Source organism: Centroberyx affinis, unplaced genomic scaffold, assembly GCF_046629955.1.
Source record: "Centroberyx affinis isolate AG114_WGS23_722 - 3 ecotype Tasmania unplaced genomic scaffold, CSIRO-AGI_Caff_v1 ptg005548l_1, whole genome shotgun sequence".
Taxonomy (NCBI): Eukaryota; Metazoa; Chordata; class Actinopteri; order Beryciformes; family Berycidae; genus Centroberyx; species Centroberyx affinis.
In genome coordinates, this window is record NW_027282789.1 from 54,129 (window position 1) to 71,393 (window position 17,265).

The window sequence follows — 17,265 nt, forward strand, 5'->3', positions numbered from 1 at the left end:
GTCTAATCTGTGAAATGCAAATCGTGTTTTTGATAGAGAAAAAGTCACAATTTCAGGAATCTTTATAGCTCAAATTATGTTATTATTATGTTATATTGTTTTGATTGTTTGTGACGTAAAGAAAAGCATTTGAGTGTTGATTTGTTTTGCCTAAGCTGTTTTATTTTCCTGGCTATCCAATCCATCCATCAACTCCAAATTCCACCCTCCACCCCCCAACACACACACATACACACACACACAAACTCACACACAGTCAATGAAGCAACCCTCTGCACTAATCCCTTTGTATTCACAGCACCATTCCCACCAGACAATGTCCTAAAGCCTAATCCTAAACCAAGCCCAACAAACCTGGGCCACCTGCTAGCACAAGTCAGCAGCTAAAAGGCCAAAACACAAACTTGAGCAACTGACAGTCTTGCCCTAAAACACTACTTCACGTGCACGACAATAACATTCATACATGCAGGAACAAAAACACACACACACATGCGTGGATGAGCACACACCCACATGCCACATCTCTCTCTCACTCTCACTCTCTCTCTCTTGGCTCCCTTCTTCTATCTCTCTCCAGTTCTCTCTCTGTCCCTTATTCCCTCTCTGGTTTCAGGGATGGTGGTTCTGGCTGCGTCGTCATGGGAGACGGCTCTCTCCATCTGCCTCTACTCTCATTAGCCCACCTCCATCATGCTTTATCAGGCGGACCCCCCCCCCCCCCACCCCCCTACCCCACTCCCACCCTCCTGGACCCTCTTCACTATTCTGACAACCCCCGCCCCCTGCTCTATACATAAGCCTGAGATGATAAGTGTTCTCCCTCTTTGTGTTGGCCAGGATAAGACAATGCCACACAGCACTACAGAACATCATCCATCTCATAGGTCATCAATCTAGGACACAAAAGATGAAATGTAGCTCGAAGTCCCTTTTGGGAGGGGTCTCTCTTTGCGTATAAGAAGCTTCTTTTCCACCTCTCTCTCTGCTTTTCCCTGCTAGGTTTGGCTTTTCACCAACAAAGTCTTATCCCTTGCCTGGCCGAATGCGAGGGAAAGTGCTTAGGCAAGCATGTCAGAAACTGAAGTACTTTTTTAGAAAAAAAAAAATCTCTGTGCATGATAGCAATGAATTTTGAAATTTACATAGACACTGTAGAGTTTAGCTGACTCTCTTCACCAGAGGAACCTACGCACAGTAGTCTAAATATTCTATATCCAGACATGAAATTAACATTTTCATCAACTGGCTATACAGTGAAATGGATTCAGAATTTATCCTGCCGATTCAATTTTTCTGCAGCCAAAGTCATTTTTAGACTTGGAGAGCCAGATTGAAAACAGGTTGTCTATCTGCCAACGTGTCTACTTGAACTGACAAACTAACCAGCCTCTGCCAAATTTCCCAGAATTTGTCCGGTGGCTAGTGCTAATTTCAAGGTCTGTTCCAAATAAATAACATCATCTTCTTTTTGTTTCCCCTCCTCTCCGCCTAATTAGTTTCACATTCTCTCACCAATGTGGGGCTTTTGTCTTACAGCATTGTCTCCGACAGCCTCATCATGATTTGGGGTCTTAATGGTTTATTTATTTCCACTGAACAACTATTTAACAAGTAAAACCCAAATCTCTTTTTCAAAAGAGACCTAGCCAAGAATGCAGCATCTTGACAAACATCAAAATTGGAGACAAACAACATGCAACAATGCACATTTTCAAAAATACAGTCAAAATCACATAAATGGTAAATATTATCTATCATGCAGTTCTAACATGGATGGTTTTCCACTGAGCCTCAGGTAGCAACAATAGCTGAGATCCTGACAAAGTGTTTTAATACTTGACAACTTGCATGCAGCACCATGTGGCTTGACTTTGTCCATCTGTGAGCACATGCCCAATAGCTACAACAAAAGTATTCCCTATGACAAAGTGATGATTTACTAATGTGTGATTGTTACTCATTAGTATAGCTGAAAATTGGTTATTAAAGTTGTTGCCAAAAGTAAACAAATAGGGATCTGCAGCAAACCAGTTCCAAGCTTGTCAACAAATGAATGTTATTACATGTTGATGCTTCGTTTTTCACTGTGGCAATTACAGTCATTAGGCTTTAAATGTTGCCACAATGACATTAATTGTTGAATCCCTATAATAAACCACTGACAATCACAAGATTTGTGAGCAAAAGCAGATCTGTGTGTAATTGAATTGGAGGGAGTTGTCGCATGCTGTTTATCTCCCTTCATCTTGACTCTCCTCTCATGTGCAGGTAAAGTTGGGTCATCTTTACAACAAACAACAAGAGGGAGAAAGCATAGCCACCAGAATTCTGTTCAGTTCACACCTTTGGGTTAGAATTGGGTGATATTGTTCTAGCCAATCGAAGTGATTTGATGGGCAAACAACAAACAAAAATCTGGTGGTTAAGCCAGATTTTTGCATCCTCAAGGATTCTGAGTCCTCAAGGATTCTGAGTTCAGGGTGAGGCAATTACAAATTGCATGGTTGGTGATCTTGATTCACAAGAGGCTAAAATTATCACCTTTCTGTTATAATATTTTGAAAACAGTGGAACAGGCCATTAGGGATAATGAAAAGAGCCATCAGTTATGCCGCAGAAGAAAAAGAAAACATTGCAGCAGTTCCTATGGCAACGCCAATATGACCAAAACCCCTAATCCATTTTACGCAGATGTTCTGCTAAACCATTCTGCCCCCATATCAGGTTAACCTGTTAATCTGCCGTGTGTGTCTGGGTCTGGGGGCTTTACACACAATCAGCATGATGAGCGCTGATCCATCCGCAGACCAAGGTGCCATGGATGCCATTACCACACCACTCCAATCAGACAAGCTCCACTGTCAGTACCACCAGGACACATGATGGAAGGCCAACACATCGCTTAGTTTCTATACATCTGTGTATCATATGAAACCAACCAAGCATTCTGACCCCTTTCTCCTCGAGGTATAAGGGAACCTTGGATTCCAAGAAGGTGCGTACTCACCCTGTTACTCGATCATGTCAAATATTCACATCATATTGGCCTCACCAATGATTCATGACCGTAGCTGGCGCTCCCTATAGGCTGAATAAGCAAATGCGTAGGGCCTCATGCATCCTTTAATCTGTTTTTTCTACTTTCGAAAATTACATAAATAAGTTAATAAATGAATAAATAAATGTGTTTTACTAGTATTTATTGCTTGATGGTGGGTTGTCTCTAAACGGGGCCTCCACAGAATTTTTTGCTCATGGCCTCCAGTAGTTTAGAGCCGGCCCTGCATAGGATTGCTTACAGAATTCAAGGTAATCAAGCTAAATTCATCCCTGGAATAGGCAACAACATCTTTCGATCAAAGTAATTCTGATTATGTTTTATAATAGGGGTGGACTGCAAGCAGATGGTTGACCTCTATGTTAGTCTCTGCCTTGCTGTAATGAGTTAAGGCAGACCAGGGGCTTGTTCTTTCACAACGGAGCTGAACCAATCCACCAGGGAATCAGCCGGACCACCTCAGGTTAATCTCGCACCGACCTGAAATGACCATGAAGGATTAGGCCCGGTGTACACCTGCTACTGATTTTTTAGCACACCAATGTGACTTACTGCTGTGCTATTTAAGAATCACAACCACAGTCTAAGAATATACCTAACAGAAGAGCAGGCTTCTTCTGTTACTCGGCCACCATACGTGTCTATCTGATGACGGCCTATTTACAGATCGATGGATAGGAAGCTGCATTATGGAATGCCAGCAACATGAACTGACAGACATAGTTTCGGCTATCCAAGTGTGTAATATTTCATGGCAGGCATAGCCTACAGTGTGTACGGAACAGCATGTATGACCTATAATTTCCCAGACAGTTAACAGTCTGTTGCTCAAAACTATTTTGGCCTAAGAATAGGCTTAAATTAAACAGAACATAAATGTTAGAGTAGTAACACATAGGTTAAACATACTAACTTTAAAGATTGCAAATGTGCTTCCTGATTTGAGCTGGGGAATCCCATAATGCCTTTGGTGCAGCCTCCGCCAGAGACTAGAGCTCTTGAAGAAATGACTATGGCCGAGTGAGATGAGTGAGGTACGCTGATGGAGAAGCTTTGAAAAGAGAGTTCAAAAGATTAATGTATGTGAAGTAAACCTGCCTTCTATAACTGAATGATGACAATTGAGCTCATTGCACTCACAACTACATTACTGATATTGGCAAGATTTGAGAGAAGAGTGATGTAACTGAGACTTCCTAGAGATGTGCTTTAGAAGTGGTGTGAAGGTCTAGTAATGTTCACAACATAGGCTACTGTTATCCACGAAAGTCTGTCTTGCAAAAGCATCATTGGATTATAATTCCATGGTTAAAACATCACATTCTTACTGAGTCAAGGCTAAACGAGCACAATTCAATCTGTCTATTTCTCTGAATTGTCTTTGACCTGAAAGGCATTAGGCTACGCCTTCCTTTGGAAGAGGTCACATGTAGGCTACACTGTTTACCTGCTACACTACTGAGCCCACAGTATCTCTCTGCCACCTTGTGGCCTTTCTGGGCAACGCCAACTGTTTTAGTGTGCAGTCGCTAATTTGTCCCTCTGTGGCTCCCGTAGATTTACGGTAAGCCAGACGTGTATTAACCTCACTTGGTATCAACTAACGGACGGGAAGTACATACAGTTTTGGACAAACAGCAGCAAGATGAATAGATGTTAGCCTTTTGAGCAATCAGTTGACTTACAACTTGTTACTCTTTAATCATTTACTAATGTATTCGAGGGAGAATGTCATCCGATTTAACATTAGATTTCGAAAATCATCAACATCATCCTATGATGGATAGTTACCCTGGCATCATCTCCATTGACCAGGATGGCGAGTGGGGTAAGCGGCGCCAGACTTTCCAGAAAGATCGACACAGCTAGATGGATGTAACTGATGTAGCTGCTGCTAAGTAAAGCAACGAGTAAAGTGTAACTTGTTAACAACCTCATGTTCCCAGAAAGGCTACGCTTTTAAGCTACTCCTGCTATGCTACCATTGCTAACTTACAATGCTAACACTAGCTGCTGAGCATGGAGATGATGATGTAACGTTTTGAGATCAGATGTAAATGACTATTGAAGCCGAGCATACACTGTACGATTGTTGTTCCTCTTTTTCTTCATACACTGTAATGTTGTTGTTAGTTAAACCGCTAAATCGGGTAATATGTTGCCTGTCATGACAGTAACCTAGCTGGCTACTCTAGTCAGTTGTTTCATTTTGCCAGCAGGTGTAATAACGTTAGTTTGTGAATGTAAACACTTGACATGATGTTAGGTAACTATATCAAACACACAGTTAACTTTGCCGCTTTTCTGCACTATGCCAAGACACATTAGGTTGAGAGCCATACATGAATTCAAACGCATGTTGTTCAGAGATGTGCATAAAAGTTATGCACATCAGTTAGTCATTATCAGTTTATAATCCTCTATATTTTCTCAACTCTTATTTTCAATAAGAGTTGAGAAATAATAATTATCATAATTAGCATCTTGACTAAACTCTGCGATAGAATGTCAAATATTTGATGATGTAGCCGCTGCTCATTACATTTCTACCAAGTGAGATCACATCACTGAGGACCTTAATACTGTGAGCTGTGTGCTTGTCTTTACACAGACATCAGCCTGTTTGATGAGTTGGACAACCTGGGAGATGCAGACGAGCTTCTGGAGGCCCTGGAGAATGCTGGCTATGTAAGTGATTCATATTTTCACTCTTGAAGCAGGAGCAGTCAACTGAAATGTAGACTAACATGAAGAGTGGCCAACAGTAATCCTGTAAATCAGAATGACTAACTTTATTTGTCTAGTACAATAAATGTACAGGAAATGTATTTGCTGACATTGGTGCAGAGACATATGAACAGCTAATATAGTAACACAGAAAGTTACATAATGACACATGATACAAGGACAGCAGGACCTCACATACAGTGTAAAGGGACAGTGCAAGGCAATGTTTTGACAGTAGATTAAACATATCAGTCTACATGTATCCATTCAACTCTTAAGTAGTCGCTGAGCTTGGAAAACTGCTTCCTGACTACTTATACTATCTGACTGTCATGCTGACTGTTTTGTTATACTCAGCAGAACCACATTGCTTCCAGACTAGTAGTTAGTACCACAATTATAAGCCTACATATGGATTTGAAATTGTCTTTTGTTACCACTCTCTTGCGTCCTGATGAGGTCCAGTGTTTCAAAAGTGTGTGTTTGGTTTCTCAGGCCACTGAGGGTCCTGACCTGGACTTTGATATCGACCTGCCTCCCTGGAATGGAGCGGACGCTGGCAGCACCTGCACAGGTACAGTAACACAATCACACTCTTTGTTCACATCTGTGTTAGCATGGCAGGTAGAGATCACGTTTCAGCAAGAGAATGGGGAAATCTGAGCTGAACAAAAAGAGATAGTCTTATGTTTTGACCTGACCTCCATATATTTAATATTTCTAAGGTGTAACCTAAGAGATGTGCTTTTGCTGGGTGATATGTCCCATTAATTTGATTGGACAATGCAATTATGTGGAAATGATATCAGCCCAGTATTCTCGGGCACAATGTTGTGAGGGACTTGTTTTGCTGCATACAATTTTTTACTGCACAACTCAGTAGTGAGTGCTGTTCAGGGAAGGATATTAAGCTTTTAATTGTTGTTATTGGTTTTTCAAAAGTTACCTGGCACTCAGACTGTTTACTAGCTGAAATAAATATTTCTCCATAAAATTAAGGAAAATGTACACAGAGAAGTATAAATGAGTAAACACAGTCAAAGTCATCCATGTTTTGGATGGCTTTGACTGTGTTTATTCATTTAACATGCGTGCATTGCTTATTTATCATTCAAATGCAAAGAAAGCAGTTGTAGCCCATTGATTAGGTTTGGCTTCATGGGACACACTAGGTTACACTAAATGAATGTATGTTATAAAGTGAATGGTCTTTGTCTTGACTTCATACATGGGAACACACTGGGGTAGTGTGTTTAAATTAAAGTAATTGGAGCGAAATTGACTTTTTCCTCATTGTGGACACTTGCCTGCCAAAGAGCCTGATAGAATTGAGTTACCCTCTACTGTCAGTTCTTCTTCCCACATCAGCCCGTCTTGATAAGCCTCCATATATGGCATGTTTACTGTATCTTTGTCCTTGTGCATCCAGATGGTGAGGTGAGTGTGGCCTCTCTCTCACCAGCCCACACTCTGAGCTCTATCCCCTCTCCTGCCTCAGTGGAAGCCTTGTCACCATACTCCTTATCAGTAAGTCACAGCCTTCCCATCCCTCTCCATCTAAATCTGCAGTGTTTGACTTGTATTTTCCATGCAAATTTGATCTGTGTCATTGGAGAGCGTTTGCATTTGTTTTGTGCACTTGGTTGCATGTGAGTATTTACATATGTGCCCATCTTGAAGCGCAGTTGAAAAAAACCAGGAACTTCTACCAGATGGTGTCCAAGCATCCTTTGGCAGCTGCTCTTTGCTTTTGGATAGACACAGACACACACACGGACACACACACCTGAGACACTTATTAACAAATGCCTTAAACACCTTGTCAAACTAATTATTCGCTGTCCATCTGAGTTATGCCCCGCCCCCTCGTTAAAAAAGGTGCTGACAACTTCAGCCACATTAGCATAATTTAGCAGGCAGATGTTTTCACAGCGTGTCAAAACAAGGACAAAGGTTACGTCTTCGTCTCGGCCCCAACACAGTCTGCACACATTTGTCTGCTAACTGAATCACCCTGACTGAATCCAAGGACATGTTGGCGTACTCCACAGTCTTTGAATATTGACAAGGACATTTGATGCACACTACATATGCAATTTGGTGGATGTTTTTACTATACCGTGAGTATATACATTATTAGAAATGGGTGGCTTCAGTAGGAATTGACATCCACACCCTTGCTAAACAGGAACATGTTCATATTGTTCTCATGTTTGTTGCTTGCTACCCTTCCATAAATTCCTCTAGTGACAGACTCAGAGGTTTTGGAGCCCAGCCATATACTGGTTTATTATACCTCAGGAGCGTTAACAGTGCTGTTATGTAACTCTCCAAGGTTATGTGTCCACCAGGAACCTCTCTTCATGACAATGACATTGCTATTGTTTTAAGGCTCAGAGTGCTGATCACCAAGAGCTAAAAATATTTAAACTTTTCATAGAAGAGCACTGCACTTCCAACAGAACCAGTGCTTCCCCCAAACATGTGTTTAGTGCTGGCACATAAAAACGATGTGTCCAGTGAATCCAGAACTTAAGCCCCCTCTGCTTCCCCATCCAGGATGAGGCCCTGTCTCCACAGTCCCAGCCCTCTCCTGTCTCAGTCTGCTCAGAGTCTAGCGGCTTCTCTGAAGCCCCTCCACCAGCCAAGAGAGCCCCGAAGAGGACCAACCAGGCCAGAGGTGAGACGACCTGCACCACCACACCTCAGCTCATTCTGCCGTGGTCAATATTTTTGTGCTCTTTGTGTAAAAGGATAATTCTCTACCACACTCTCGATATGCAGTATTCTGGTATGTGAACAAGAGAACAAAGACAGACAGAAGTGATCTGTCATTAGAAATGACTGAGAGTTGTTTGTTGAAAAACCTGAAAAATTGCATGCCTGACTGTAATCAAGTGAGTGTTTATTATATACTATTGTCATAGTGTGGTCTTACTGTAAATTACTCCACCTATAACCGGTAAACGTCTGTTCGTGAGTTGTGAGTCAGCCTTCCCCGTATTTACCATATATCCTGCTACCCCCCTCCACCCCAGCCAAATCAGCTCAGCTAGTCAAGAGGCCGATCCAGCTTGGCCCCAAGGTCTCCATCCAGCCCAAGCCGGTGATAACAGCTGTGCCCTTGGCCCACGCAGCAGCTCCCCTGCAGGCTAAGACCATCATCATCCAGCCCCTACAAGCCACTGTGTTGCCTGTGGTCAAACCATCTCCGGTCAGCATCCAGCCGGCGCCCCCTCCAGGTCAGAGCTCGCACTGCACCACTTTGCCTTTCATTGCATCACACCACACTAGATTGCATCAGACCTGTACAGTTGTCTTACTGCCGTATGATGTGTCACACTCAGTAATGTGCTTTGTTAACAATTATTTCTGACTCATAGGAATTTAGAGAGGAGATGTCACTGGTAATGTTTGGTGTTTGAGATGAAATTGGTAAAATTTGTTGCTTACTGATGATTTTGCTTTTGTGTCTTAGCCAGCAGATGGTGCTTTAACCTTATTTTTTGCTCATCAATGTGCTTCAGTCTTCTTGGTCCCAGTTTGATCTGCTTGATGGTCAAGTAGCAAGAAGTTATTCAGAGATTGGGATTTGGGATATTTCATTTTTCTAGCTAAAGCACACCCTAAATTGGCCTACATTTGAGAACATTATAATTAATTTTATAATCAGAGTGTATAGGTCATTGATTTTAAAATTCAGGTCTGTGTAGGTAATTCTGGTTCAAGTTCAAGTGTGTTTATTTGTCATATATGCTTATATAAATGCTTGTATGCTGTGTCCTCTCAGTTCACAAAGATACATAAATAATTCAAATAAAGAATCCAATTAAAATGGAAGGAAAATAAAAGAGCATAATAACATAATATTAGAATAATATTGTGGTGGAAGTTATGGCTAGTGCAATGATATAAAGTGTCACAGTGTTTGTAAAGTGTTTTGAGTGTCCATAGAAAACATTTATTGCTGCCAGAGAGTGAAGATGTCCTGAGACAGTGGCCATGTGACCATGACCACATTCTAGGCTAGTTTGTGTGTTTAAGTCGTTGTTGTTCTGTGGCTCATCCTGCCTGGTTTACCAATCTGATCCTGTCTGTGCCTTACATCAGCAGAGGCCAGGCCAGTGTAAACACTTATGTCACTTATGTCATGGGACCCATGTGGGCGGAATATCTGCCCTCTCTAGACTTGAATTTGAACTTGGCCCTCCTGTCTGCCTGGTAACAGATAGTCAAGATGGCAAGGGGCAAGATATCCAGCCTGAGGATGCAAAGTGGGGGCATAAGTTAGGTTTAAGACATTGTCATCAATATTCTTAACTGAGGAGTGGGCCATATACAATATATCAGGCAGATATATCAGGCAGATGGAAAAAATCTATGGATATTTATTGATGAGTTTCCATATCATGGAGTCTAACGCGGGCAGTCATGCATTTCCGAAGAACAAACAGGATGACAAGTGTTCCCGAGGCTTGTAATTGATGTTGACTTTCATCCGTATGAATTCTTTATGCACATAGTAAGCTTGGGCACAAGACAAAGCCTTGGCATTCATTAGCAGGACGGCTAACACTTCTACACAATTAGCCCTGACAGGTCGTTTAGTATTAGAGGCGGAGGCTGCTGAGCCAGTGTGAAAGATGGTTCCTGGCACAGACTTACTGGAGGTACTTTGGCTGAGGGTGGGCTGAGCACCGGGTGCCTCCTAGAACAACTACTGTAAACTGTGAACAGGGCATTTATAAACACCGGGAATATTGTGTTTCTTGTTGAGGTTTTGCTAGTTTCTCTGTTTTAGACCGCAAGCCTGTAAATACACATGCACTTTTATGTGAGTGCATGCACATAAAACACACACACGCACACACCTCTCAGTTAGGAATGTGGAGGGTTAAGACCACAGGTCAAGACAGTAAACATCTTTTCCACCTGTACTTTAAAAACAGAGAGTCCTATTAAAGCCCAGGGGTTAATGTAGGTCACAGAGGTGAGGGGGTTCAAGGAGCTGGCTGTGCCATCTGCAGAAAGAGAGCCAGACTGATAAGGCTTCCAGCTACTAGTACTAGACGACTGAGGGATGGTGTTTTTGTTATGGATGGCGAGACAAATGTGTGATGAGAACATGCTCACAAACACAAACACACAAGAACAAACACTGCACTTGCACAATAATCATACACTTAATCATATAGTACAAATATGATTATAGTCTTGCCGAATCCTGTAATTTCAGTGTGTACTATGTGTTGTGTCTCTCTCTCAGGACGTCCCGTGGTGCTGTCTCAGCCAGGCCAAGTGCTACAGATCCAGACACAGCAGGCCGTCACCGGCCATGTGGTTGCCATGCCAATGCTAAGCCAGGACAGGCCCGCCCCTGTCGCAGCTCCGTCAATGGTCTCCGTCACACTCCGAGCATCTTCCTCAGACGATGATGTAAGTCCCGTCCAAAATCTAAGTATTTATCACATAAATCTGATTATCTGAGAGTTACTACATGGTTACTCACAGTATTACTCAACAGTATTGTCACTCAGAAAGCATTCTTCCCAGGGGCGTAGTGGAGGGAGAGCGCAGAGTAGTGCTGCTACTTATTGCTGAATTTCCACCCCTGATTTTACAGAAATCATGTAATTGTTTTTTAAATAAATGAATCAAAACTTAAATGAAAGTATAAATAAATTAAAATATCAATCACTGGGTTAGGGTTAGGGGTCATATTCTTACAGGTATTCAAGTTCAAGTTCAATGTATTTATATAGCACACTTAAAAAACAACACTTGTTGACCAAGGTGCTCCACAAATCTTAACAGAGCAGATCAAAAAGGCAACAGAACTAGCAAAACATACAGCAACATAGAACAAGGACACAAACCAAAAAAATAAAATAATATAAAATAAATAAGAAAATAGATAATCAAAACACCTACAAATAAATTTCAAAACACCTACAAATAAATTTCATATAGAATCAAAGGCTAAAGAGAGATGGGTTTTGAGGCGAAATTTAAAAGTGTCAATAGTGGGGCGAATTTGATGCTTCATTACAACTTTGTCTTGATAGGTTGAGCTCAATATGATTCTCCAAAAAAATTGGGTTGAGGTTGGATGGAGCCAGTGCTCTATCAATTAGAAAAATTGTACTTCTCTTATTATTACCAGCCAGATATTGAGAAAGGATGAATGAGCCCGAATGGTTAAGGGCATCCAACTGCCCAGCATCCTTGTCAAAAGGTTTGTGTTTGAGTGTTTTAGAGAAGCACATATGCGTCTGAGTAATACACACAGCAGTTAGTCCTGTTCCTAGTGGAAGAGTCTATCTCTCCCTCTGTGTTTCACTCTCCAGTCCCTGGGATGTTTGGCTCAGAAGCTGCCAGACTCTGGAGGGAAGCTGTTCGAAAGGTCATGCTCATTCAGTTGCAGCCTAACTAGAAACGTGCACACGCACTTTATTAGACAAAGCCTCTTCATAGGAATATAGACAGTACTTTAAGGAGGGGCGTGTCTGTGTGTGTGTGTGCTTGCGTGCTAGTGAGAACTTGCGTGCAGCTGCATGCTTATGAGTGCATGCTTATGAGGGTGTGCATGCACTTACATACGATGTAACTATGGTGCTGTTGTTGCCATGCTCATACTTGGACTGGAGCCCTTCCAACATACATTCTCTCATCTTACCCTATTTTTAACATTTTATATTTCACAAGCCATTAAGTTTAAATTCTGGACAAAATACTAAAACATAAAATGGCAAAGGAAAAACGGTCACACCTATTATTTATGATGCTAAAAGTAATTTTCCACACTGAAAGAAAAGAAGTTATTACACTACATGCACCATGCCACTCAGTAAAGCTTAGCCCCGTCACCCTTTAGATGCAAATGGCCGTTTCTCTTCTAAAGTAAATAAATAGAGCAGGATCTCAGAAAATTACAGGAACATTTCTTTCTTAAAATGATCTAACTGGTCATCAGAATAAGCCATGTGATGGTGCCACTGGGAGAGCATCCGTGGAGCCACAACATCCATAGATGATCATTATTGGCCGCCGCTTTGTTTGTGCCCATGGGGGGTTTATTGGAAGGATAGATGCATTATGTAATTTTAAATCATTTTTGGACAGTTATAGGAGGACATTCACCGTGTGAGATAACAAAGGGCGGTTTCTTCTAGTGTTGCCTTAAAGGGTGATGTCAGGACAGCTGCAGCGGACAGACAGATGCACACACACACGCACACACACGCACACACACGCACACACACACACACACACATGTGCGCAGGCCATACACACATCTGACCTGCGGTATTTCTCCTTCTCACACACTCATGCCTCTTAGGTCTGTGTAATGACAGCACAGGACAGTCACATACACACAACAGAGCTTTCAGGGGATCAAATAAGGTACTATTTAACTGCAGCGGGGACTGCCCGAGAGATTTTAAAGTGGGCATAAGCAAAACAAGAAAACTCAATTATAGTACTCTTTGTTTATACTACAAGCTCGTGGTTTCTCAATAAAATCTCCCCGTCTTTTGTGCTTGCTGGTCTTATTTTGGGTGGGAGAGTTTATGTTGCATTAAAGGCCTAGAGCTAGTTTGTTGGCCTATGTTTCTTATTCACTCCTCTTTGTTGCTGTTTAGACTTGAACAAAGTGCAAACACCTCGTCTCCTAGCCCTAACTCTTAGCCTTTATGTCTCAGTGTGATGTGTTGTGTAGCCAGGGAGTTAACATGACTTCCAGCAACATCAGTGTTCTTTCAAACATCAGTCTCCTGCACAACAGTCCCTCGTGGTTTGCTCTTGTCTGACTTTCAGTCAGTTGAGAAACTCACACTCTCACTCTCTCCTTTTCTATTTGCCTTGTTCTTCTTTGTGAACAGGACTTCCATGTTCGCAGTTTGTCTCATTCGCTGTCTGGGTTACTTTGACGTGGCGCTGAAGTTGCAGAAATGCATTACCGGACATACCATTACGTTACTGTTTACTGTTAATTAGGTTGAACCATATGGGTCACATTTGTGGAATGCTGCCTAAATAATCTGCAGTGATATTTGTGGTTACTTTGCGACAACAAAACACACACCAGACACAGAAACACAGAAAATGGATCCAATTTTCAGCTATTATGATGTTATAGGAATTATGACCCTGATGTATTACCTGCGAACGAGAAAAACATTAGCCACAACCCAGTCAGAATGCTACATTTTACCAGTTGACTCTGATTTTTGTTGACATTAACTATGTTTTCCATGAGGAATTTTTTTCATAATTAGCCACCAGTAATAATAATAAAGTGGTTGTTGTTGTTTTATGAATGGTAATGGTTGACCTCTAGCTGTAAAAACACTCGGCCTCTAAAAGGTCTGAGAAGAACTTGTCCAATTATCATGGGCATAATCGAGTCTGGAGAAGCGCTTGTCGTGCCAGACCTCGAGAGCAGGGGCGAGGAATTCCAAGCCCCAGAGGCCAAGACAAATAAGCCTCTCAACCATTTGTAAAGCCGACTGAGTCAATAAAGTTTACAATAGGCGATTAAAGGGGAGGGGTCGCGCACATTAATTGTGAGAAAAAACAAAAATAAGACAAGGTTTTTGGAGCTGACGCCTCCATGAAAGTGTTTGCCAAATTCTCAAGATGGAGTGGTGGAAGGTGAAAAAGAGCCGCAAGTGCAGTCAATAAACAGGGGAACTAGTATTTTGGCATCAGTTTCTTGAAGGGTGAATAGGGCTTTTTACATAGGTCTGTCAGTATAGGCAGGAAAAATGGTAGAACCTGTCTGTTTTAAAAAATAAAGTAGCTCATAGCCATGATGCAGTCTGTTTCAATAAATAAAAGTTTCAGCATCGTGGCTGAGTGTGCGGCTACTTTGTTTTTATTTTTATGACTGCGACTAGCCGTGACCAGCAGCTCTACAACCCCGCTTGTGCGTCCTCTCCTCCTTTGAGCTTCAGCAAGTCAGAACCTGACTGTTTGCCATGTCAGCTGTGCTGCACTAGTCAGGTGCAATGATTTAAATGGACCCCGAAGTTCTTTCCATATAGCCTAACTCAGCTGCCTTGGCCTGCCGAAAAACTCTTGAGCCATATGATGATGCGTGTGTGTGTATGCTTGTGTTTGGACCTGCTGCAGCTGTGTTCACTTTATAAGCTCGTTGTGGTTTTGCTACAGCACAGCAGGAGTGAGTGGGTTGGGGCATGTGTAAAATGTCTGTTAAAGATGGCATGTTGGTGCATTTTGTATCTGTCATTCTGTGTCTGTGTGTGTCACTGTTGGTGGTATGTACAGTATCTTGGCCTATAGTTAGCCTATATAAGCCTGGGTGTTAAACGTCTGCTAACTATTACATATTTGCGACAGGTGTTGTGCAGGACAGGGGATTTGCGACAGCTGTAAACAGCCATCAGGGGTTGGGTCACTGTAATGTAATGGGCTCCTACACACTCAGGGATTTGGCCGATGTGTTCTAGACTGTAAATCAGTCCAGCCTGGCAGTGCGGACCTCAGCGAATCCTCCTATCACGGGTAGGAGAGCATGCTGTGATTCTGGGCGTGATTCAGTCCAGAGACTGGAGTTGAAGTGGTTAAGATAGATTGGATGGAAAAGGACCTCCAGCCCAGTGGGTGATGCTTTTTTGGGCTTGCTCTTATCAGACTGTGATCTGTTTCTACTTGAATTCTCTTTGCATCAGATTGTCCAGTTTCCCAATGGTATTGCTCAGTTGAGGTAATGAAAAAAAAAAACATCACGTTGAGATATTTCCAGTGCAACTACAGTGGAGTTTGACAGAAGAACATTTTTCAGCTGTCTAAAACGTCCGCAGTAAATGTCAGGTTTTGACTGAAATGAATGAAAGTGCAGAGACTTCATTCTAGACTCATCATTTTGCATTGATGTTCAGCATTCATATAGGGAGAAATCCATTGTGGAAGAGGCAAAGATGCCAATTTCTCCACTGACAGTTCAGCCTCAATAGACCAGAATAAAATACAGCCACAACTAGACGTGTTGCTTTTTTAGTAAAGGACACAACTTGCTTTTTCTCAACTGGAAAAACTTGCTCTCTTGCTCTTACTATGCTATCGTTATCGCTCTCCCCACCTACGCAACAAGTTCAGGCACATTCTCAGGGAGCTGTCGAAAGGCAATGTAGGAAATCACTAACTGAAGTAGATGAGGCAGAATGAGGGGAAGTGGATATACCAAAAAAGTAATTTGCAACACAAAATGACTCCTGGAATGCATTGAACATCACACACTGATGATATCTAACAGTGTAACAGTATCCAAGGGTGGAATTTTCCTTGAATAATCAGCAATATCTGATGGAGTGTTTCGGTCAAGTTGGCCTTCAACCTCCCTGTTTTCTTCTATTTTTTGACCTTCAAACCTGTTTCACCTGTGGAACACACGTGCCGCAGTCACCCGTGTTTACGTCCTCTAGTAAATTCAGGAAACGTTTTCATCCCACCTTGTTAAATGAAGGCCCTCCCATTTGGATGGGCTAACGAGTCATCACACACTTCCTCCTGGATTAACCCTTTGAACCCTGAATGGAAAGAGCAGTCCCTGGACAACAGTGTGGCAGTCAGGTGTGCTAGGATCGTTGGGCTTTTAGTCAGCTTGTCTAGTCTTGCTTTACTGCAAACCTGTTTCATCCATTGCAGATTTGCTGAACAGGCATTCTCTTTTTCTGCAACACCTTGTTACACCTTGCCAGTTACACACTAGAGATGGGACGATATGCTTATCTCACAATACGATTCGATACGCGATATGGGATTGATGATTTGACACAAACACAATACGATGTATTAAATAAAAGTTCAGTGACAACAAAGTATGACTGTGCAGAATTGTGTTTATTTCTGAGCCACAAATCTGTCTGGCAATGACATTGGCTTACTAGAATGTAAACAATTTAAAAATGTCAGTACAAAATGCAGGTAATATAATTTAGATGGAGAGCTTGTGAAATTGTGATGGGCAAGCCGTCTCATTTGTGGTTAATACAGCAGAATAAAATGTAGGTAATATCACGATTCATTTTTCTGCCCCACAATACGTATTGTCACATTTTCGTATCGCCATGTATTCGATATATTGTCCCATCCCTATTGCACACACATTCACAATTGTTCAAGGGCACCTCAGCTGTTGTTATGGAGGGGAGAGCATTACTCATGGACTTTCCCCTCTGAGTCTTTCATAGCGGGTCTGGGGATTTGAACCGGCCTCATTGTTACCCTCTCACCCATTTGAATGAGGCTGAATGCCTCAAGTGAGAGAATTTGCCACTCTACCATCTTTGCCCCCCGACCCACATTCTCCTGCCCTTCCTCATCGTTGTGGCGATGTGAAGTTCCCCCCCACTTCTCCGCTCCCTGGTAACTGCTTACTTACGCCGTTCCCAGGCTCGGGCCAGTGGCACGGGTCCCAGATCTGGGCCGGGAGACAGAGAGGGGTTTCTCAG

General features: G+C 42.2%; 1 protein-coding gene across 1 annotated transcript in view; it reads left to right on the forward strand.

The window, feature by feature from the left end:
- The first annotated feature begins 4,651 nt into the window (after positions 1-4,651).
- Positions 4,652-17,265, forward strand: part of atf6 (activating transcription factor 6) — a 32,376-nt gene continuing 19,762 nt past the window's right edge. The window contains exons 1-7 of the mRNA XM_071546927.1: positions 4,652-4,889; positions 5,673-5,749; positions 6,284-6,362; positions 7,218-7,315; positions 8,348-8,468; positions 8,827-9,030; positions 11,055-11,224. Coding sequence (XP_071403028.1) covers positions 4,790-4,889; positions 5,673-5,749; positions 6,284-6,362; positions 7,218-7,315; positions 8,348-8,468; positions 8,827-9,030; positions 11,055-11,224 — 849 coding nt within the window. The 5' untranslated portion in view covers positions 4,652-4,789. The remainder of the gene's footprint in view (positions 4,890-5,672; positions 5,750-6,283; positions 6,363-7,217; positions 7,316-8,347; positions 8,469-8,826; positions 9,031-11,054; positions 11,225-17,265) is intronic.